The sequence below is a fragment of the Loxodonta africana genome, chromosome 17, assembly GCF_030014295.1.
Source record: "Loxodonta africana isolate mLoxAfr1 chromosome 17, mLoxAfr1.hap2, whole genome shotgun sequence".
NCBI classification, from domain to species: domain Eukaryota; kingdom Metazoa; phylum Chordata; class Mammalia; order Proboscidea; family Elephantidae; genus Loxodonta; species Loxodonta africana.
Window position 1 is genome coordinate 6,286,236 of NC_087358.1, and position 24,279 is coordinate 6,310,514.

Below are 24,279 nucleotides of genomic sequence, written 5' to 3' on the forward strand. Positions count from 1 at the left end.
TAAATTATATGCCTCTTCCTAGGAATTTTTTTGTTTTTTCCATGTCTGATCTCTCAAAAAGGAGCATTGGTGGCACAGTGGTTAAGCGCTCAGCTGCCAACCAAAAGGTTGGCAGTTTGGATCCACTCAGTGGCTCCACTGGAGAAAACCTGGCAATCTGCTCCTGTGGAGATTACAGCCTAGAACGTTCTATGGGGCAGTTCTTTTCCGTCATATAGGCTCTTGGCCCCCAACAACAACAGCAGTCTCCCAAAGCCCAGTGTCACTGTGTAACCAAACATGGTGATACACGGTGGCCACATTGTCTCTCAGGTCACATAACAAGATAAGTAGGTGGTTGATCTAATAATTAAGACTTTAGAGGTTTCTTCATAATGACCGAGCTACCAAACTATACTCTTGTCATTTTCCCGCGTACTTTGTGGGTAACTGGAGTGTTAACCCATTGCCATCTAGTTGGTTCTGACTCATAGCTCCTCTACAGTACAGAGTAGAACTGCCTCATAGAATTTCCAGGGAGCGCCTGGTGGATTTGAACTGCCGACCTTTTGGTTAGCAGCCGTAGCACTTAACCACTGTGCCACCAGGGTTAGCAGATACGTATTTGCTTTACCGTAATTATTTTTATTACTAAGTATGTTGTATCTGTCAGTCTGTGGTACTGTGGGGGATTGTGTGTTGCTGTGATGCTGGAAGCTGTGCCGCTGATATTCAAATACCAGCAGGGTTACCTATGGTGGACAGGTTTCAGCCGAACTTCCAGACTAAGACAGACCAGGAAGAAGGACCTGGCAGTCTACTTCTGAAAAAATTAACCAGTGAAAACCTTATGAATAGCAGCGGAACATTGTTTGTGCCGGAAGATGAGCCCCGCAGGTTGGAAGGCCCTCAAACCATGGTGACGATTGTGAGGATGGCGCAGGACCGGGCAGTATCTCATCCTGTTGTACATAGGGTCGCTCTGAGTCAGAGCCAACTCAACGGCACCTAACAATAACAACAATGTGTTGTGGAAAGGAAAACTCTGCTTTAAGGTTCTCGTTGAAGAGGCAGAATCCAAGCTTCTGATGGCAGAATACGAGTCTCTTCGTTTTGGTTCCATCTACCTTTCCCGCTTTTCTTCTCTCTACTTTTTTCCACCCCTGTGATTCTACTTCACTGCAAGTCTTGCTGGTCCCCGGACACACTGGGCTCTCCCATCACTCCAAACCTTTCTGAATATGTAGTTTCTCTTCCCTCAAATACCTTTAAGTGTCTTCATTGCCTGACAAAATCTTGCTTTTCCTTTAAGACTCTGATTATCAAAGTGTGGTCCCTGGACAAGCAGCATCAGCAGCACTTGGGAGCTGGTTTGAAAAAAAAGTGGCCGTCAAGTTGATTCTGACTCATGGCCTCCCCATGTGTGTCCCAGTAGAACTGTGCTCCATGGAGTTTTCAGTGGCTGATATTTTGGGAAGTAGATTGCCAGACTTTTCTTCTTAGGTCCCTCTGGTTGGACTCAAATCTCTAACCTTTTGGGTAGCAGTTCAGTGCTTTAATGATTTCCACCATTAATGGTAGCAGGGACTCTGGGAGCTCTTTGAGATGCAAATTCTCAGCTGTAGTGCAGACCTTATGAATCAGGGCCTGGGAGAAGGGAGTAAGAATGGGGAGTCACACCAGACCCGTACCTGTGAGACTGAAGGCAGCTCAGAGGAGGGCCTGGGGGGAGACCTGGATCCGTTAGGGGGTGGAGGCTTCACACAGCTCTCCCTTCCCGCTGAGTCATCCTGGAGAGAATTAGCATAGGGCTCAGCAGTCTGTGTTTTAACCAGTTCTCTGGGTATGATTCTGATGTGATGATGTTTGAGAACCACAGCTTTTAGACCAGGGCTTGGGTCTGGTTCCTTCTGGTTCAAACCCCCGCTGAGAATTTGCACGTCTGACAACTTCCCTGCTGAGAATTTGCGTTTCCAGCCCAGATATACTGAATCAGAATCTACATTTTAACAAGATCCCTAGGTGATTCTTATGTATAACTTCCAGGGAACTTGTTAGACACGTAAATTCTCAGCAGAGGTTCGATCCAGAAGGAACCCTTCCAAGCCCTGTTTTAGACACCACTCAGATGGTGCCTCATCTCTGAAGCCTGTCTTAAAAATGCTGAGTGGTAGCTATCCATGCTGAGTGGTAGCTATCCATCCTGACGTGGTAGCTCTTAGTGTATTTGTCAAGGTAGACTAACCACTGTAACCAACACCTCCATGTTGCAGTAGCTTGACACTGTAAGTGTTTACTTCTCAGTCATGATATGATCCCATCGGGTGCACGTTGGGTGACCTTCCACGGATGATTTAGGAATCTAGCCTCTCACACTGTTGCCCGGGACCTCCTCCGGGTCCCCTGCTGAATTCTCTGCAGTCAGCAGCCCCATGAGTGAGGAGGGAGGAGTGAGGATGGCTGTGCACGATGTTTTCTGCCTGTGCCTAGACTTTGCCACATCATTTTTCTTCCATTACTGTGGCCAGAACTCGGTCACATAGCTTCAGCCCAAACTGCTGTTACATATATGCCCAGGACGAAGAAACAGGTTTGGGAGGCATCTAGCTTGTTGCTATCCAACAAAAGTATAACGCCAGCCACAGATATAATTTTACATTTTGCTACGGCTGCAGACCAAGAGGTCGGCAGTTGGAATCCGCCAGGCGCTCCTTGGAAACTCTGTGGGGCAGTTCTACTCTGTCCTATAGGGTTGCTAGGAGTCAGATTTGACTCGACGGCACTGGGTTTGCTTTTGGGTTCAGACATTAAAAAAAAGAAGTAAAAGAAACAGGTGAAATTAATTTTCATAACATTTTATTTAGTGTATCAAAGATATGATTCAACATGTAATCAATAAAAAAGTCAATAAAATATTTTGTATCTTTTTTTTTTTCCATTCAAAATCGTTGCATTCCGTTGTGTATTTTATTACACTTAGAGCACATCTCAGTTCACCGTGCCACATTTCAGGCACTCGGGAGCCACTTAGGCCTAGCGGCTGCCCTATTGGACGGTGTAGGCCTAGCCGTTCTCTGCCACACTGGCTCTAGAAATAACTTGTTTATATCTCGCTTCCCCAGTAGACGTTGTGTTCCTCACCTTTCGTCCCTGGTACACTGCTCTGTGGATGAGAAATGGCTGGTGGGTGAGTGAGTGAGTGAGTAGGCAAGGAAGCTAACGCATCGGTCAGCTCACTAATGGACGGATTAGTGAGTAGGTATGACGTGGTACTCTCTAGGCTCTTTTGACTACTTTGGTGAAAGTTTCTAAGACGTTCTCTTTTGTGGTAACTGGGGGGGCCGCACAGAGTGTGACAGTGCTGAAGCAGGGCAGAGTAGGCTCAGTTCACTGTGGCGCTGGTATGTGTCACAGAACTGCAGGAAGTTAGCGCTGAAGAGAGCTTGATGACCAGGTAATCTGGTGTCCTCGTTTTTTGTATTGTGTCCCCGAGCTGGAGTCCCTGGGTGGTGCAAGTGGTTCATGTGCTCGGCTGCTAACGGAAAGGTTGGAAGTTCGAGTCCACCCAGAAGCACCTTAGAAGAAAGGCCTGGTGACCTGCTCCTAAAGACTCAGCTCTCGAACACCCTGTGGGGCACAGTTCTGCTGCGACACACTCGGGGGTGACATGAGTTGGAGCTGACTCGATGGCAGACGGTTTGGGTCCCTGAGATGGAGGTGGTCTACCAGCTCTGGGGAGCTGGGTCTGCCAGGCCTTTTGGTTGATTTAACTGTATTGGTTGCTATAAATCTAGAAATCTTGTGTTTTCCCTAAATCGATGGGCACATATTATAGTATATGCTGCAGTTATTTCAGAATGAGATGTTGGGAGAATGTTGTTTAACATAGCCTCGCTTTAAAAATACTTCTGTGAGGTGTGGAACCTCTGAGTGGTAAACTGTTTGACCTTCAGCCCTGGTTCCTGCAAGCAGGACCACACCTGAGACCAGTGAGTAGGAGCTACCTGGCCAAGGGAGATCACCTGGGGGCCTGATTAATCCTCAGGGGGCCATGTGACCAACACCAGGGGGCCACGTGAAGAGGCCAGTAAAAGCCTCAGCAGACAGAGACGCACCCTCAGCTTCCAGCGTGGGGAGAGGGAACGTTTGCTCATGGGAGGGTAAGTAAGTGTGTCCCCCTGGGATAAGGAAGCTTGTTGCTGGGATCCCTTGTGGACCTCACCCTTGTGTTCCTATCTTTTTTCCTTCTAGAGTAAAGATCCTCCTTTCTCTGTAGTTTGTGAGTTGTTTTAATGGATGCTCAGACCTCAGAAACAGAGAAGGGGCCAGTGCCCGCCGACCTAGCCCCGGGTGAAGGGGGTTCAGCATCACAACTACCAAACGGAGCTTGTTTAACTTTCTTTGTTGTTGTTTTGTTTATTTTACTGTTTTTTCTTCAAATCTTATATCAGGAAATAGGTGAGCTCATGAAAGTTAATATCAAAACTGTGTGTAAGCTGAGTAAAAGGTTCCGTTTAAAAGAGAAATAACAGTACATGAAGTCTGCACTGTCAGATAGGGACTGTTTCTCATTACCGGCCTAATTGCAGTGAATTACGGAGGATGCATGTGGGGGATGTAGCTTTGGCATTTCATTCTCTGACAGCAGGGACAGAGGAAATCCTTAGAAATGCACTTTCCTCCAAACAGATGACTTCATTGCCTTTGGTTAGGAACTGTCCCATAGCAGTCACAGATGTGGACTTCAGGGATAGCTTGTAACTCCGCTGGCAGGCACATGTCTGTGAAGGGATTGTAGATGACAAACCTCTGGGGTCGGTTTAGTTCTATATTCTCTTTAGGAAAGGATACTGCTAAGTGCGCGTTTCGGTACATGATGCCACCATCGGAACTAGAGAGACGTATGAAGCTTGGGATGCTGCGTAGGGCCTTCGTTATTGGCTGGACATGGAAAGGCGTTATTTGGGCAGGGCCAGAAGGAACAGGCGAAAGGAAGGCTGGGGAAGGGTGACTCGGGTCAGAACCCAGCCACGATGTTTTGTTTTTTTCCCAAAAAGTTCCCTTAAATCTTATATAATCGGTAATTAATGAGTCAAAATCTACTGTGGCCTTTTCACTAAGGCTAAGGTGTGTGTTCCAGCCTGTGGAGGATAATCAGCTCTGACGTCAGTCCTGAGCACCTGTCCCTGCTCCCAGCTCTCAGCCAAGTACATTCGTTCATCTGTGTCACATCTCTGCAGAGGTGCTGCCTGGGAGCCCTTGCCTCCTTCCGTGTGGGGTCTGTGTTTAGACATTGTGGTGCCCTTCCTGTACCTTTTGTGTTATGACATTAAGATCAGTGATTCTCCAGCATGGGTGGGCGGAAGCCTGCAGCATGGGTGTCACCTGGGGAGCTGTGAAAAATGCAGGTGCATGGGCCCCAGCCAATTCAGAGTCCAGTTCAGAAGTTCTGGCTGGGGTCCTGGCATCTGTGTTATTATTTTAAAGCTCCCAAAGTGACCAGTGCAGAACTAGCTTTGGGAATCCCTGTAAGACAGAAAATACCTACTTCATTTAGCTGTTCCCAGCCCTGGGGTGTGGAGAAGGAAGACATTCTTTAGGACCAAGTATTCAGGAGGTCCTCGTGAAAGAGGGGAGCAGCGGAGGATCACAAAGGGTCTTGTGTGCTGTGGTAGAACCGAAGACAATGGGGTGAAGAGCTGATTCAGAGAAATGACTGCAGTTTAGTACACGGAGAGACTGCCCTGCCCAGTTTACACATAGCCCAGAACGGGAGCTTCTTGATGTGTATATTTTGATTTTACGGTGAGGACAAGAGAAGCTTTGATAGCCTTCCTTGACATCGAGCCTCACCACCTATCGCATTTGTATGTCTAGCTGTTGTTGTTGGCATTAGATGCCGTCAAGTTGGTTACAACTCATAGTGACCCCATGTACAACAGCACGAAACACTGCCTGGTCCTGCACCGTCCTCACGATCGTTGTTATGCTTGAGCCCATTGTGGCTTGTCAATCCATCTCTCACAGACCAACTCTAGTTGACTTTATTTGCAGCATAAATGTGAAGAAGCTCATTTGGTTTAGTTACACATTTTTACAAGAACTCAGATGAAAAAGTTTCACTTCTCGGGATGTGTTGTCCATGATGTGTGTGAGCTCCCTAAACTGTCTGACTTTGTCTTCTATCCCTTGGCCCTCTCTAATTTCATATAGGAAATCAGTTACAATGAGCTGGAAAGAAACAGAAGGCCCTGATTTAGGCAGCAGGATGAGAAGAAATACAGTCATTTTTGCTGCTGATGGTAATTACTTATGGAGGGGATGTAATTACTGTCTTCCAAAAGAGGGGACTTCCCAATTATTGTTAGGGAACTCGTGTTAATGTAAATGATCATTGTCTCTCAGATGCAAGCTAAATTGAGCCAGAAGTGCTGGCGGAAAGTACGCTCACCTTTGCAGAATTTCCACATTGTGGACTTCCCCTTCTAGCCTGAGGGTGCTTTCTGTTTTGCGGAAGTTGGTGGCCAGAGTTTGCCTGGAGGCTCGTCCTCTACTTGACCATGTTAGGTAGCTGATTGGCATAAACTGTGACGCCTGAGAGTAATCAGCTGCACAGCCCTGCTAGCTGTTTCATCTCTAGAACTTATTTGTTGTCGTTAGCTATAGGGTCACCGTGGGCCAGAATCAACTCAAGGGCAACGGGTTTTGGGTTTTGCTGTTGTCAGGTTCACCCCCTACTCATGGTGACCCCATGTTTTACAGAGTAGAACTGTTCCATAGAGTTTTCTTGGCTGTAATCTTTAAAGAAGCAGTTTGCCAGGCCTTTCTTCTCTGAAGCTGTGGGTGGTGGGTTTGAACTGCTAGCCTGTAGGTTAGCAGATGATCGCACGCTGTTTGTGCCACCCAGGCTCCTTAGAACTTATTTCCTCATCCATAAATCAAGGTAGATGCTCTACTGGCTTTGCACCTTGTAAACACAGATGAAACTTTCTTTAAGTAAAATTGACGTATGTGATAAAGATTTTAAAGAACATAAACTTGGAGGGTGGTTATTTTAGGTTTTCATTCCAGTGCTTCGGAAGGTGAACATAGGGGGAGGTGAAAGGACGAACCTGTGTCTTCCATCGAATAATGCATTTTATTGTAGTGCTTTATTTTTTCTTAAAATTTTTATTTTCTCACCAAGAATACATTTTCTGGCACTTCAAAATTTATTATGTAATGAGGAAAGTTATAAAATTCTGGCTCACGTGAGCGCCTATGAGGTTTAGGTCTTGATAACTTCCGCCAAGGCAGGGCAGTTTCATCATTTATTCTACAAGCAAACCTTCATGCGTTGCCTGCTGTGTACCCAAGGCCATATGGGGCGTGGAGGGCACAGCCCGTCCCATCCAGTGCTTGGAGCTGACCAGGGAGATAAAACATGCCCAGATGACTCCAAAACAAGGTTGAAGCGACTGTGGCAGACCGAGTTTTGGTAACCCATACCGGGAATTTAGTTTCCTGAGAAAAATCTCTGGCACATTGTGTTTTTCTTGGCTTCGTAAGTTTCCATGTCTAAAATAAATGGATGCTGCTGGCTGAATTATCATCATCATGATCAAAATAAATGGATAGCTCACAGAAAAACTCATGGTGTCCAGAATTAAGGGCTTTCTATCCATCCTGAGGGGACTCTGACCCTTCGATAAATTCACTCAAAATGTCCTTTGAGTGCTTATCCTGTTTTAGCACCTGAGGAGACAGCAGTGAACAAAACAGGCAAAAAACCCGTCCTCAGGAGGTTCTTGTTTTTCTTTTTTATTGGAGTTAGACATTAAATCATAAAAAATATAGAATGCCAGATGGTGATAGAGGCTTTGGGAAAATAAAGCAGGCAAAGGGGACAGATGTCACGCGAAGGGTGGGGCTGGCTTTACTGAGAAGTTTGTACACATTCCGTAGTTGCAGGCAAAGCTTTCTCCACACAGTGGAGCACATCCCATATCCATATGGGTCTTAAAACCAAAAACCAAACCCGTTGCTGTCAAGTCGATTCCAACTCATAGCGACCCTATAGGACAGAGTAGAACTGCCTCATAGGGTTTCCAAGGAGCAGCAAGTGGATTTGAACAGCTGATCTTTTGGTTAGCAGCTGAGCTCTTAACCACTGCAGCACCAGGGCTCCACACGGGTCTTAGGAATGAAGAAGATCTAGTTAGGGTTGTGACGGTAGACGTTATGGGAACTGGGCCCCAGAGGGGTGAAGTCACTATCCTAAATGCACACAGCCAGTAGCAGATAGCCTTCTCTAAAAATAGAAGAACTACCCCCATCTTACTTTCGTCATCTACTGGAGGAATTCTTCAGAGCCTGCCCTCTGCCGTCCCAGCACCGTGGACTTACCCAGAGCATGTAGAGGGGCGGCAGCAGGCCTCCCACTGACACGTTCTGTGCCAGCGCGAGCAGTGACCCTCTTCACCTATAGAGCATTCTGTACTTCTCATCAGTCAGCCTCTCAGCTGTGCCCCTGCTCCGTTGCAAATGAGAATCTAACGCCTTTAGAGACACATCCACTTTTTAGTTTTTGTGTATTTCTCTTGTGCTTAGTAGGTCAATATGATTTGGAAATGTTTAACATCCCGTTGGGATGGGCCATTTTCCCCCAAATGGATATCGATAAGGGAAGTTCTAATAATCAGTATTACAGACATGTAGAGCTGGAAGGATCTTTTGATGTCCTTCTTTTGATAGTAAAGTTTGTGGGATCCAGAGAGGTGAAGTGACTTCTCTACTATCAGTCTTCGAGTGGCATAGTGCAGGCTAGAACCCCAGTGTCATCTTCTCTACCATTCTCACAATGTCTCTCATTCATGTATTTCTAACTACAGAAGTGATAAGTGCTTTTGGAGAAGACTTGCAAAACATAAAAGGGTTTTTAGAAGGAAAAAATCACTTAATAATCCCGTATGCCAGAGGATATAGAGTCACATATTGGGGATTTTTTTTTTTCAGTCTTGTATGTGTGTGTTAATCAGCATTTTCTCAGTGTAACTAAAAGTTACGGGAGTACATATTTTTATCGGTTTTAATATTTGCCTTGTTCTGGAGGTAGTTCGTTGGGCTGTCAGTAGGTGTTAGGCTTTGTGTAACTATCCATTTACTGACTCGGCCATCAGTCAACAAATGAGTAGGCTGTGCAGATGTTGATACTTCTGATTGCCACCTAATGGTTTATTTAACTGGTGCCTGGTGTTTAAATAGTTGTTGTTATCCCTACGTAAGTAGAATTTGAACTTGCTACAGGGAAGAGGTTTGCATCTTAAAACTTAAGTTGGTTTTGCACCTCATCTCTCTGGACCTCAGTTTTCTTATTCGGTGAGTGGAGGGTCTTCCACTGCTCTCTTCTCTAAGAACCAGATGAACTCTATAGGTTTCTCAGGAAACTCATAGGCACACAAAAATTTGTAATTTTAGAGGGTTCACAGACCCCAGGAGATGTTCACTGTTCCTCCCAAGTCATTTTGGCTTCCAGGCTGTCTTAGTGTGGGTTCTCTAGAGGAGCAGAACTTCAAGGAAATAGCTCATGCAATTGTGGGGGCTGGCAGGTTCCAAATCTGTGGGTCAGGCAGCAGATTGAAGGCTTCTGCTGGCTCACATGGTTGCATGGGCTGACAAACCCAAAATCTGCAGATCAGGCAGCAGGCTGAAAACCTCTGCAGGCTTATGTCCCAAGAACTGGAGGCCAGACGATGAGAGGAGTGCAGGGTGAAGAAAAAGCCAGGGGCCAGCCTTGTGGGACCATCTACTTTATATACTGCAGACAAGCCACACCCCAAAGGAACCTCCCCTGTCACCTGATTGGCTGGTCACATTGTGGCGATTACATGATATTACCTTATGGAAGAGCAATCAGTCCAATGTTGCAGTGTCTGTCAGACTGCTGAGAATCATAGCCTAGCCAGGTTGACATAACATGAACCATCACACAGGCTAAGAAACACTAGACTAGATGGTGATTCAGATTACATTTCTGGGAATATTTGATGAAATCTCTGGTGATAAAAATAATTGAGGTAAGCATCAGACTTTATCACTGGTATTTGTTCTTAGTTTCTTACCTTTTTTTTTTTCCTGTAAAGGAGCTTAAAACAATACCTGTTAGCTTAGAGTTCTGTGGGTCAAAACCCCAGTACAGAGTGACTGGATTCTCTGCTCAGTATCACAAGGTTGAAAGGGAGGTATTGACCTGACAGAGTTGTTGTCTGGAGACTCTGGGGAAGAGTCAGCTTCCAGCCTCATCCTTGTTGGCAGAATTAAACTCCTTGAGGTTGGAGTACTGAAGTCCCATTTCCTTGCTGGTTGTCAGCTGGGGAGAGTTCCAACATAATTACATTTGTGAAAATCCTTCACAGCAATGCCTAGATTCAAACTCAGTTGAGTAACTAGGAGAAGGTTTGAACACAAGGAGCCAGGAATTTTGGGGGCCATCTTAGAATGCTGACTACCATGGTGATCTACCAGAACATGAAAAAGCTACTCTTAGACCAAAAGATTGAGCATGAGCTCATTAAAACTTTTATGTTTATATATGTATGGATATATCGATGGATATTTTATATATTTAGACATAGAAATGGATATGTTTATATATGCATAGGCATAATCAATGGATGTGTTTGTATATGCATAGACACGTCACTTCTTGTTGTTGTTAGGTGCTGTCAAGTTGATTCAATCTCATGGCGACCCTATGTACCACAGACGGACGTGTCACCGGATATGTTTATGCAGCATAGACATACAGTAAACAAAAAACCAAACTACGACTCATGGCAACCGCCCATGTGGCAGAGTAGAACTGTGCTCCATAGGATTTTTATTTATCTATTTACTCTTTTTGTGTGAAAATATACCCTGGTAGTGCACTGATGAAGAGCTTGACTTCTAACTAAAAGGTTCACAGTTCAAATCCACCAACGACTCCTTGGAAGCCCTATGGGGCAGTTCAACTCTGTCCTGCAGGGCTGCTATGAGTCGGAATCAACTCGACGGCAGTGGGTTTTTTAAAATACTCACTCCCATTCCACAGTTCATAGACAGAATGATTAGTGTCATTGGTTACATTCTTCACACTGTGTCAGTATTCTCATTTCTGTTCTAGTTGTTGAGCTTCCATTTCCTTAATCTCCCTGCCCCCAACCATCTCATCTACGCTTTAAGATAGCTGTTGACCCTTTGGTCTTACACATGTATTTTCCAAGTAATGCAATACTCAGGGGTGACAATCTTTACTCCTTGGGCTAAGCTGTTACTTAGTTTAAAGGTGACTTCAGGAGGTAGTTTCAATTCAAGGTTTGAAGAACAACTCAGAGCCATAGTCTTGGGGACTCCTCCATCCTCAGTAGGTCTAATAAGCCTGAATTCTTTAAGAATTTGAAGTTCTCTTCCGCATTTTTGCCCCTTTCTGTCAGAATTTTCTCCGTTATGTTTCTGATCAGAATGTTCAGCAGTGGCAGCCAGACACCATCTAGTTCTTCTGGCTCGAGGTGGATGAGGCCATGGTTCATACAGATGATTTGTCCTGTAGTCTAGTTCCTTCTCCCATTCTTGAGTTTCTTTCTTTCTCATTCGTTCCAGATGAATAAACACCAATAGTTGTATCTTAGATGGCTACTCGTAAGCTTTTAAGGCCTCAGATAGTACTCACCACACGAGGAGGGAGAACATAAACTTTGAGAGCTGTACTATATCAATTGTCTGGATTGTCCCACCAGACCACAACCCTAAGCCCCCAAACCAAGAGAACTAATCCCATAAGGTGATAGGTTATGTCTATTTAGCATTAGCATCTGTAGTGCCTCCCCCACCCCCCTTTTTGGTTGTTGTTATTCTTGCAAAGTGGAATTTGTTTTTGATATTAATTCTTCTAGGAGTCCCTGGAGAGTTCTGATAGAGAAATCCTTTCTTCCTCCCACCTTTTCTTGTCCCCCACATCCATTCTGTCTTTTTGCTGTAATTGACTGTTTGTCACCTTGCTCTGTGCACCTGTTGCCTCCAGTGCTGTCTGTTCTTTGTTTTGCTGCTCCATGTGACTTCTGTCTACCATGTTTTTATTTTTCTTGGAGGACAGGTCGTTTTCCTGGCACCTTTTCTTTGGCTAGCAAACTGACCAGTAACAATGCATTGTGGAAAATCTTTAGTCATTTGCTCCCTTTTGTAATTTTTCTTGCTAGTCTGTACTTACAAAAAAAAGAAAACTTCTTAATTCCCCAAAATAGGAGAAATGACCACTTGGGAGCAGAGACTTTAAAAAATGCATGTGTGTGTGTGTGTGTGTGTGTGTGTGTGTCCCTCTGATGTGCCAAGAGCCGCTTATAAAGGGAGTAAAAAAATTCCATTAAATTGAGAAAATAAACTAAAAACCAAACCTGTTGCTGTCACATCATTTCCAACTGATAGTGACCTTATAGGACAAAGTAGAACTGCCCCACAGGATTTCTAAGGAGAAGCTGGTGGATTTGAACTGCCAACCTTTTTTGGTTAGCAGCCTGAGCTCTTAACCATTGTGCCACAGAGCTCAAATCAAGAAAATTATTTATTCTTTATACATTATATGGTTATTAGCTATAGCAAATATAGTTTCGAAATTTATGTAGATTCATTGCTAAGAACTGACTTATTTGCACTTTTTAAAGGCTTAGTTGTACTGTTTCCAAGTACACTTTTGTCTCCAGAAATATCTGGCGAACTTTCAGAATAACATTTTTCTTAGCTGGGAGAAAGGAACATTTGAATTAACAGTAAATTGTCCATTGTGTTTCAGTTTATGAACCGGTGAAAGTCTCTGCCTTAATTTGGGCCATTAACAGATGACAATGTTTGAGTATTTCTACAACTGCTGCGTCTCACTGTAGTCAGAAGATGTCCAGTGACATTAAGTCTATATAAACGTTCGGTTTGGCAAAGAAGATTTGAGTGCTTACAGTCCCTAAGACGTGGAATCCTCAGAGTTGGTTAAGACACAGTCCCTGCCCTTGGTAAATTTCCAGACTCATTGAGAGTTTGACACATACAAGGTTAATGAAAGGTAGAGGTAAAAGCAGTGTCCGTGGGGTTAACAGGAGAACAAAAAGCCTGTTGCTGTCCAGTTGATTCTGAATCATAGCGACCCTATAGGACAGTGTAGAACTGCCCCATAGGGTTTTCAAGGAGTGCCTGGTGGATTCAAACTGCCGGCGTTTTGGTTAGCAACCATAGAGCTTAACCACTGTGCCACCAGGGTTTCCTAACAGAGGAGGGCTGATTAATTCTGGCCCGAAGGACTAAGGGAGGTTTCAAGGGGAAGGTGCCATTTAAACTGGGTCTTGTGGGAAGGCTCTGTCAGCTTCTCTTTTGTCAGCATGTGATGGGACTTCATCTTGCGGTGGGAGGGAGATATCATGTGGGTTTTCAGGTCTCAAGTTAGCCATCCTCATAGTGTTCTAGAACATTCTGTAACTTTCCTGTAAAGCTTTCGTGGTTTCGTATAAGCAACCTCTATAATATTTTATATGCATATTAAAACTTGAGAACTAAAGCACCTAAGCATTCGTTCCATTCTTCTTTGAAAGTATTCCTCTTCCCTACAGGGTTTACTCCTTTCGATTTTAATACTAAGCCTCTATACCCTTAATAAGGAGCCCCGGTGGTACAGTGGTTAACTGCTTGACTGCTAACTGAAAGGTTGGTGGTTTGACCCACCAGCCGCTTTGCAGGAGAAAGACATGGCAATCTGCTTCTGTAAAGATGACAGCCTTGGAAACCTTATGGGGCAGTTCTCCTCCGTCATACAGGGTCGTTATGAGTCGGAATTGACTCCACAGCAGCGAGTAAGGCAACCTTAATACATGTTAACAGGTTTGCTTGTTATTTTAACAGTTAAGCAAGACAATGTGTGAAAGAACTTGAGGTTGGTAGGTAGTAGGGGCTCAATAATCGTTTGTGGGCTTTGCGTCCAAAGGTCCTTACATGTTCCTTGTTTCCTGCAATGTCATGAAGGAAATCTTGGCCAGCTACTTCCTGTCTTTCCAAGATGGCGTTTCCTCTTGTGGCTGTACCGACCACCTGCCATTCTCTCGTCCTTGGACTCTGATCTCATGAACCCTATAGAGAAACCACATCCTACTCAGAGGTTTGAGTTCTAAAGTTAAAAGTTGTACCATGTGACTCCCGCTGGTCATCAGGTTTCTAAAGCATTGGCCAGTCCTACACAAGCAATAAGAGAACCCAAGCACTTTAAATTGCCTGAGCAGTTCTGTAGCAGGAGAGCTGACATACAGTCTCCCCATTCCTCTAAATCCTCAGAATTCCCCTCTTTCATCAAGTTGGCCCCACTTGAAGGTGATACTTAGACGACTGTCTCCTCGTCAGTGCTTTCCTTGATCTGGGTTTACTATTATGCTGTAGAGATGGTGATGAGAATTTTGCTACTAACTTTCCTGTAAGTGTTGAGAACTTTGTCCCAGTGTACTAATCAGTGCCCCTTTATGTAAGTACCCATGTGAGAAATTTTTAAAACAGTTACTTGCTTTGCACATTGCTGGTTTTCACCTTTTGACTGCATGTTTTCCTGGGTGGTGCAAATGATTAAGTGCTTGACTACTAGCTGGAAGGCTGGCGGTTCAGTTCCCACCCAGAGGTACCTTGGAAGACAGGCCTGGCAATCTGCTTCCCATCACAGCCTTGAAAACCCTATGGAGCAGTTCTGCCCTGCATATGTGGGGTCGCCATGGGTTGGAATCAACTTGACAGCAACTAATAACAACTGATCATTTTTGCCTTTTTTGTCCTGGCTTTCTGAAAACTCAGAGCCAACGACAACTTTTTCTTGATTACGAAAGAAATACAGATTCATTGCTACAAACTTCAAAAATATAAAAAAACTTGAGATGCCTGGTTCATGGCATGAACATGGGTTCAAGATAAATATATTATTATTTTTTATTATAGTCAAGCCCTGGTGGCACAGCGATTAAGAGCTTGGCTGCTAACCAAAAGGTTGAATCAACCAGGTGCTCCTTGGAAACCCTATGGGGCAGTTCTACTCTGTCCTATAGGGTCGCTTTGAGTTGGAATAGACTCCACGGTGATGATTTGGTTTTCTTTTTGGTTATCATAGTCAAGCAGCAATGAGGGAAGAACAGTTGATTTTTAATTGTTGAAGAACTTTGTAATGTTTTAGCGACATAGTTGGTGGAATTGTCTTTATCGATAACCTGGCCAAAATCCTGCGTTTAAGACTAACTTCTTCAGGTTGGACTGACGATGGCAGCAGCAATAACAGTATTGCTGTTAAATGAACACCCACTACATACCAGGTGCTGTGCTGTACCATTTAAGGATTTACTTCCTCACTAGGTTACTTTAAATGACCTTCAACCCAGACATTGCTGTTACCTTTAATCGCTAGCTGGCAATGGTGAGTTTTACATGCTTGTACTTTTTAGCGGTTTGGTCATAGTTGGAATAGATAACTGGTCCAGCATAGTATGCACACTGAATCCAGATGCCAGTTCTCGCTGTGTGACCTTGGACAGGTTACTTGACCTCTCTGTGCATCAGTTTCCTCATCTGTAAAATGAGAATAACATTACCTTTCTCACAGGGTGATAATGAGAATTAAATAAATTGGGACCTGTAAGGGACTTGAACAGGTGTTGGCCCACAGTGAGCACTGTGTAAAAAAACCAAAACCCATTGCCAATGAGTCGGTTCTGACTCATACTCATTAGGCATACCCATAGCTACCAAGCTGATTCCGACTCACAGTGACCCGACAGGACAGGGCAGAACTGCCCCATAGAGTTTCCAAGGAGCGCCTGGTGGATTCGAACCGTCAGTCCTTTGGTTGGCAGATGTAGCACTTAACCTCTATGCCACCAGGGTTTCCATATATAGTGTTTGTCAAATAAATAACCTAAGTCCCTTCCAGTTCCTTACAGAATATGAGGCTGTTTTGACCCAGCAAGTAGGATAGCACATCTCTCCTTAAAGGCCTGAAATTCAGAGGTCTTAATGGCAATGGTGATTTGAGGAAAAACTGGGCTTTGTAGAACTTCTCCAGCCACTTCAGAAAAGGTTCGAGTGGAATTGGTTGTACTGTACTATAGTCATGCTTAGTTGGTCTGTAGAGTGCTTTTGACTTTTGCCCTCATCTTTGTTTTATAGCACATTTCTTTTTTTTATCTAACCAAGTGTAGTTTTTTTTTTAATTGTACTTTAGATGAAGGTTTACAGAGCAAATTAGCTTCTCATTAAACAGTACACATATTGTTTTGTGACATTGGTTGGCAAACCCACCACATGTCAACACTCTCCCCTTTTCTACCTTGGGTTCCCCATTACCAGCTTTCCTGTTCCCTTCTGCCTTTTTGTCATTGCCCCTGGGCTGGTATCCCCATTTAGTCTCATTTTGTTTTATGGACCTGTTTAATCTTTGGCTGAAAGGTGAACCTCAGGAATGACCTTTGTTCTAAGGTAAAAGAGTGTCTGGTGGCCATACTCTCGGGCTTTCTCCAGTCCCTGTCAGACCAGCAAGTCTGGTCTTCTTGTGTGAGTTAAAGTTTTGTTCTACATTTTTCTCCAGCTCTTGCCAAACCCACTGCTGTCACGTCAATTTCAACTCATAGCAACCCTATAGGACAGAATAGAACTGCCCCATAGAGTTTCCAAGAAGCAGCTGGTGGATTTGAACTGCTGACCTCTTGGTTAGCAGCTGTAGCAGTTTAACCAGGACACCACTGGGGTTTCCCCAGCTCTTTCAGGGACCCTCTATTGTGATCCCTGTCAGAGTAGTCAGTGGTGGTAGCTGGGTACCATCTAGTTGTGCTGGACCCAGTCTGGTGGAGGCTGTGGTAGATGTGGTCCATTAGTCCTTTGGACTAATCTTGCCCTTGTTGGTTTTCTTCATTCTCCCTTGCTCCAGACAGGATGGGACCGGTGGAGTATCTTAGATGGCTGCTCACAAGATTTTGAGACCCCAGATGTTACTGACTAAAGTAGGATGTGCAACATTTTCTTTATGAACTGTTAGGCCAGTTGAGCTAGATGTCACCTGTATAGCATGTTTCTAAGTTTGGATACAACATTACGATTCTCTGCTTGTATAACTAAGACTTAATCTTTTTTCCCCATCTTCTTGTAACTTTACAAAGTCAGACTTTTTTTAGTTCATAAACCATATTATTTTAGAACAGAGATTTGGTAGGAGAACGTATATCTATCATGAATGATGACCCAAGGTTGAGAAATGGGGTTGGTTTTAAAGAAATTTATTCCAGAAATCAGTAGCTTTTTTGTGTGTGTGTGTGAACTCATTAAACCCTGTGCTTCATTACGTAATTAGTAACCGTACTCAGTCAGAAGGATTCTTGGTGTTTGCAGTGACAGAGGCTGGACTTAGCTGGTGAGGTGGAGGGGCTGCAGCAGGCCCTGTGGAGAGAAAAGCCGGGCAGCACAGGGTGGGGCTGGGCTCCTCACTACCTGTTCTGAGCCTTGCTAGGCAAAGTGTTTTGCCTTGAAAGTGGGAGGCTTGTACTTGGATCTGAGATTTATGTAATGTTTTAGATTATGTTTCTATAAAGTTGTTAGGTGCCGTTGAGTTGGTTCTGACTCATAGCAACCCTATATATAACAGAACAAAACACTGCTCAGTCCTGCGCCACCCTCACAATTGTTATATTTGAGACTGTTCTTGCAGCCACTGTGTCAGTCCATCTCCTTGAAGGTCTTTCTCTCTTCTGCCGACCCTCTACTTTACCAAGTGTCATGTCCTTCTCCAGGGACTGATCTCTCCTCATAACATGTCCAAAGTATGTGAGTTGTGCTCTAGCCATCCTTGCTTCTAAGGAGCATTTTGGCTGCACTTCTTCCAAGAGATTTATTTGTTCGTTCTTCTGGCAGTCCACGGTCTATTCAATGTTCTTCGCCAGCACCACAATTCAAAGGTGTCAGTTCTTCTTCTGTCTTCTTTATTAATCATCCAGCTTTCACATGCATATGAGGCAATTGAAAACATCATGGATTGAGTCAGGTGCACCTTAGTCCTCAAGGCGACACCTTTGCTTTTCAACACTTTAAATAGGTCTTTTGCAGCACATTTGCCCAGTGCAGTGTGTCCTTTGATTTCTTGACTGCTGCTTCCATGGGTGTTGATTGTGGATTTAAGTAAAATGAAATCCTTGATAACTTCAGTCTTATTCTCCTTTTGTCATGATGTTGTTTATTGGTCCAGTTGTGAGGATTTGTTGAGGCGTAATCCATACTGAAGGCTGTGGTCTTTGATCTTCATCAGGAGGTGCTTCAAGTCCTCTTCACTTTCAGCAAGTAAGGTTGTGTCATCTGCATATCACAGGTTGTTAATGAGTCTTCCCCCAATCCTTGTGCTACATTTTTCTTCATATGTAGCTCAGCTTCTTGGATTATTTGCTCAGCATACAGATTGAGTAGGTATGGTGAAAGGATACAACCCTGACGCACACCTTTCCTGATTTTAAACCACGCAGTATCCGCTTGTTCTGTTCAAATGAATGACTGCCTCTTGGTCTATGTACAGGTTCCTCATGAGCACAATTAAGTGTTATGGAATTCCCTTTCTTCACAATGTTACCCATAATTTGTTATGATCCACGCTGTTAAATAAAACACAGATAAACCACCTTCTTTCTGGTTTCTGTATTATCCTTGGTGGTGTATCTTATGCTACCTATGGTTGCTATACGGTAACTAGTTTCATTGTTTACTTACTGCTGTTACTACTGCTACTACTCTGGGTGGTGCAAACGGCTAATGTGCTTGGCTACTAACCAAAGGTTGGAAATTTGAATCCACCCATAAGAACCTGGGAAAAGGCCTGGCAATCTACTTTCAAAAAATCAGCCACTGAAAACCCTGTGGAAAACAGTTCTGCCTTGACACACATGGGGCCACTATGAGTTGAAATGTACCCAGTAGAGACAACAACCTCTGCTATTTACTAAATATTCCCCAATTTCAAGAAAATAAGCAGAGTAACTAATTGGGTGAAGATCTGCAGCATCCCAGAAGTGAAGGTTAATGTTTATTGGTGCTGTCACCACTGAATCATGGGATGGTAAATCGCTTTCCTGTGCTTTTGTGTATCTTTTAATTTACTAATTTGTCATTTATTATTTCCCATCTGTTCATCTTGCCTTCCTGACTATCCAAGTTCCTTGAGGAGAGTGACACTCTGCCTTATATTTTTACTGTGATCCCCTCAGTACCTAGTACTGGGCACAAAAAGGCACCCCATACCTGTTGGTGCTTTTTAAGTAAAGTAAAATTCTGTTTAATAGAAGCATTTCCCATCATACGTGGCTTCACAGGAAAATGCTTGACCTTGTCTTTCTGGCATTCACTGGGAGATGGGTTAAGTTTTGCAAAGGCTGTGGAGTTGCATGCTACGGGTCTGTCAGGCAGGCAGAACAAGCCACTCTTCCTATACCTGCACCCATGAGGCTGTTGGACTGGCTGTGGCTATAGGAACACGCTTGCTGGTTGGTCTTCCCTGCTTTGATCATCAGCCAAGCATTTGGTGTTTAGCCATAACACAAATGAAAGCATTCAGGACCTTTGATAATTTTAGAACAACCAGACAACTTAGCCTTCTCTTAAGTTCTGTGAGCTTCACTTTTAAAGTAATGATGAAGGCGTCTAACTGTGAATCGTTTTCTTTTAAACATTGCACTATTTTGGTTTGGGTTGCTTTGGCCCACGCTGTGTGGACTAGACACAATGAGGCCCGTCTTTATCGGAGAGGGAGCACACTGTGTATTGGACAATTTGGGGTTTGTTTTTGTTTGGCCGGGAGTAGGAACCTCCCATTTTCCGGGGAATAGTAACACTCCTGGAGGCTGGCCTTGGCTGTCATGCTTTCCCACCACAGCAGACCCAGTCAGCCAGCTGACCACTTGTGCCTGGGAGGCCAGCTTCCTTTCCTTCTGTGGGCCACTGGCATGCATCTGCCTCACCCGGCCAGGGGCTCCCAGCTGTCCCCGTTGCTGGCTTTCTCACTTGCCTTCTGAGCTGAGAATGCAGGCTGATAAATGCAGGACAAGCAGCAGAAGTGTCAAGAAGGAGCTTGTGATCGAGTCCCCCGTGCAGTGCAAGGATGCAGCTCAGGGAGAAGTGGAAGTGGAGAGCCCGGGTCCAGTGCTGGTAAGAGGGTCTTCTCCAATGCTGTGATGTGTCTCTGCCACTGGGTGTTCTCGTTGTCTGAGCAGTAGGTGCGTTTTCACCCTCTTCCTGATGTTAAAGCTGGCTCTGCTTACCTCTTGGGAACTTTCCTCTCTATTTCTGTAAACTGACTTAAGTTCCACTTTGATTCTTCTTTGTGAAGAAAGAAATGTTGGCATCTTGTTAGTGAATGTGGTTTCCAGGAGGCTTCTTTGTAAAACAATTATGTATTAAAAGTATGTCCCACCTAGCTGCAGAGTTTCCAAACAACCCCAGGAAGACATGTTTTATTTGCCTTCATAGGGCTGAAAAGAGATGTAAAATTTTTTAAATTGTGACAAAGTACATTATTTATGTTATTAGGAAAATTAGGAAGGAGACATTTGGGGGCTTTGAGAATGTAACTGTTGAAGTCTCAATGTGCTCTGGTTTGCCTTGAACAAAGTAAGAAAACCTAAACTTAGAATCACCCCACAGGGAAGTTTCTCTTCTTAACATTAGCTAAACTCTTAGCAGTTTGGATAAAGTCAAGTGCTTCAGTGGACTTTCTCAGCAAGGAATGTGAAAAATGGTTGTGTTAGCATCAATGAGTAGGTTGTGCTTCTCTTTTGGAATTTCTTCAGTACAATAAAAGCACATAATTTTTTTAAGCAAGCTGCAAAAACCACCAACACACACAGCAGAGGAGACAATTGAGCCTTTCAAACGATCTGTTGAAGGGATTGTTACGCTACGCTTCATGAGGCTCAGTGGCTATTAGCAGAAAGGATTTGGTTACTAATTTAGGTAATTTTCAATTAATGTCATTAGGAATCTGAATTTAAAACTTCCGTAATAACAGGTTTGTTTCATATTGAAACAAATGCTTTCCTCTGCAACATGTGTGACTGACTTATGCTAGCTTGCCTTAAAAATTATATTCCTGACTCTGGACCGAGAGAGTCAGTAAACCGTGATCATCTTTCTCACTGCACGTTTTCGTCTTAGAGGTTTAGGTTTACATTTCACTCTCTGGTATATTGTTCAGAGATGTTATTTATTTTCTTGGATTCCTTCTGCCAGCACAATAGCTTATTTATCTATTGAGTAGCTTGAACAGCTTATGTGCTGCGCAGGTTTAACTGGTCGTAGCTCTCAGCTGATGTAGTTTACACTTTCTTGCAGGAAGTTGTGTGGTTTGGGCTCCCTAGTGAATTTTCTTAAAAACCTTTTGTCAGTGTTTCTCCAGATGTGTAGAAATATTTGTCCAGAGGATTAAATACACTGTTAAAAAAAAAAAAAAAAGTGCATGGTGATTTTTATTTTTAAATCATGCCAAATGACTTCTAAAAACTCGGCTCTCTTTTAGTGCTCAAAAAATAGGCTGCTCTTGTCCTAGTTATTTGTTTCAGTCACATCTCACTACATCCAGTGCCATGGGGAGCTGTTTCTCCCCTGTAATGGATAAGGCTGGGCTGTTTGCCCCCGCAGCTGGCGAGCGCCCTCTTGGGACCCTTTAGCTTCTGGCAGCGTGCAGGAAGTCCTGGCTCTGCACCTGTGGGGGGAGGTGAAGGCAGCAGTGATACAGCTGGGAACTCTTTCTAATCTGATAGTGAGATAAGAGAGCTAATATCAGATTAGAGAAGAAGGATATTTAAGCAGGGCCTTAACATAGGGCAGACACCCTGGTGGAGCAGTGGTTAAGAGCTGCAGCTGCTAGCCAAAAAGTCAGCAGTTCAGATCCACCAGGTGCTCCTTGAAAACCCTATGGGGCAGTTCTACTCTGTCCTATAGGGCAGCTATGAGTCAGAATCCACTCATTGGCAAAGGGGTTTTGGTTTTTTCAAGTAGGGCGGACCTCCTGGCCGTAACTATCCTGGTCTTGCCAACGAGAATTTAACAAATTGTGTGCCGTGTAACTTGTTTCTCAAGGTGACTTGTTAAAAGCGTGCATACGCAGCCATGAGATCTGTTTGGTGTAGTGCTGCCTAACGTTATTGTGTCAGTGAGCCATGTACTTGGTCAGAAACCTCAAGTCTGTAGATAACAGAAGTGAATTTTACTGAGTGACACAAATCTAGGTAAAATGCCCTTTATCCAAGAGGCAGCACTTAGAAATCAGGTTTTGCTAGTTGTATACACAAACAGTACTTGGGCAAAATAGTAGTTTAGAAAGCCTGGAAGTCATTAATGCATATAATAAGAAATGCAGATAGCGTCAAAAAAAAAAAAAAAAAAAAAAGACTCATTGCTGTTGAGTTGATTCCAACTCATGGCGACCGTATAGGACAGAGCAGAACTGCCCCGTAGGGTTTCCAAGGCTGTGCTCTTTATGGAGGGAGTGCATGTCTTTCTCCTGCAGAGTGGTTGGTGGGTTTGAACCACCAACCTTAGGTTGGCAGCTGAGCACTTTAACTACTGCACCACCAGGACTCCTTACAGATAGTGCTGATATGGGGAGAAAAGCACCCATATCCTTGTTCTTGAAAGGTGCCCACTATTAATAATTTGGTGTCTTATATGTTGCTAGACTGTTTCCTGTGTATGTAAAAGCTAATTTGTGTGTGTATTTTTGGAAAATGTACTAGTACTATGAATTTCTGCAAGCTGATTTTTCTCCCCAAACACTCCAAGAACATCTTGCTTCATCACCATGTGTAAATTTATGCCATTATTTTTAAGGGCTGTATAGTATTTCAGTTTTATAGCTATACCACCATTTGATGATGATTCAGTCTTCAGTCCTTTGTGATTAGTGACACTGCCGCAGCAAGTGTGTGTTGGAGACTGCAAGGATGAACTTACAGACAACTGTGTAGGTGTGTGTGTCCCCTGCATTGTGTGTGGAGGAGGAAGGGCAAGGCAAAACTTCCTCATTCCCGTCCCAGGCTCCCTGCCAACCCCCCTGACAAGGACTTTGTGCCTGGGAATGACTAACAGGGGAACAATCAGGGTATTCTCCCTGTCTACGTGTCAGTTGTCCTGCTTGCATTTGAATACGTATTTCCATCCCCAAGCTGCCTTTACTGGAAGTCATTTTTTTTCTAATAGTTACTGCACAGCTATGCAGAGGAAAAGGGCGTGGCCTCAAAAGAGTCAAAACTGCTTAGGATACTTGGAGTTTACGGGGCCCTTTAATTTTGTTCCTTTCCTGAGGCAGGTAAGCATGATAGCACAGGATTTTGAAGGTGGAAAGGTTTGAAGACAGAAAAGCTGCATCTTCACAGGTTGGGTATGTATACTCACTAGGTATTTTTTGAAAAGTGTCTTTTCAGAGACACTTTTTCTATTTTTGATATGTTCCTGGGATCTTCAAGTGTTAGAAATGGAATATGTCAATATTTGAATGATTGCTTTAGGTGAATACCTATGTGAGGAGGCGGTGTGTGTGCCTGAAGTGATAAGGAGTGGGAGACTTGGCTTCTGGTTGGGCAAGTCAGTACATTACTCGAGAACCCTGTGGTCTCTTTCGGAGAGAGAGGTGATGAAAGTAGAAAACGTTCCCATCCCTGAAGTTCTTTTTATTCTAGAAGTGGTAAAAAAACGAATACGTGAACTAAGATGCATGCCCTAAAACATAAGCTGTGGAAAACGATCACGTGACCGTGGTTGAGTGAATTAAAGTTTTTATGCAGAAAACCTTTCTGCCACAAGGCTTCTTTAGAAACATTAATGATATTTCATTGACGGTATTTAATAAGTTTTTTTTGTTTTTTTTTTTAATATCAAGTGGTGAAAAAAAAAGAAGTTACTGCGGGCTTTATGTAGTGGCATGTTCCCAGATGACAAAAACCGGGAATTTCACTTATTTAGAGCCACGAGCCTTCACTCTGCTCTTTGTTTTTTCCCCCTTCATTTGTTCATTCATTCGTTCCTTCATTCGACCCACATTTGTAAATGCTGAAATTTGCAGGCTCACTGGGGATACAGAGTGAGGCAGACCCAGCCCTTCACCAAGCAGCCGAGGTCTGGTTGGGGAGGGGAATTCAGTCCTCACTAACACTTCTCAAACGGTACTTATTAGGCACAAACCCACCAAACCAAGCCCACTGCTGTCGGGTGGCTTCCAACTCCCAGCAACTCTCTGCGACAGGCAGACCGCCCTTA

At 43.9% G+C, this 24,279-nt stretch overlaps 1 protein-coding gene across 16 annotated transcripts in view; it reads left to right on the forward strand.

Annotated features, from left to right (window-relative positions):
* Nucleotides 1–24,279, forward strand: part of DOCK9 (dedicator of cytokinesis 9) — a 345,105-nt gene that overhangs the window by 105,856 nt on the left and 214,970 nt on the right. For 3 of the 16 annotated variants that reach the window (XM_064269954.1, XM_064269958.1, XM_064269957.1), the window contains exon 1: nt 19,542–20,175. The exons of 5 other annotated variants lie outside the window; for them this stretch is intronic. In XM_064269954.1, the coding sequence (XP_064126024.1) occupies nt 19,753–20,175 (423 nt within the window). In that variant the 5' untranslated portion in view covers nt 19,542–19,752. Of the gene's footprint in view, nt 1–19,204; nt 20,176–22,428; nt 23,405–24,279 lie in introns of those variants that run through there. 8 more of the 16 variants (XM_064269956.1, XM_064269959.1, XM_064269970.1 and 5 more) reach the window with 6 other exon arrangements.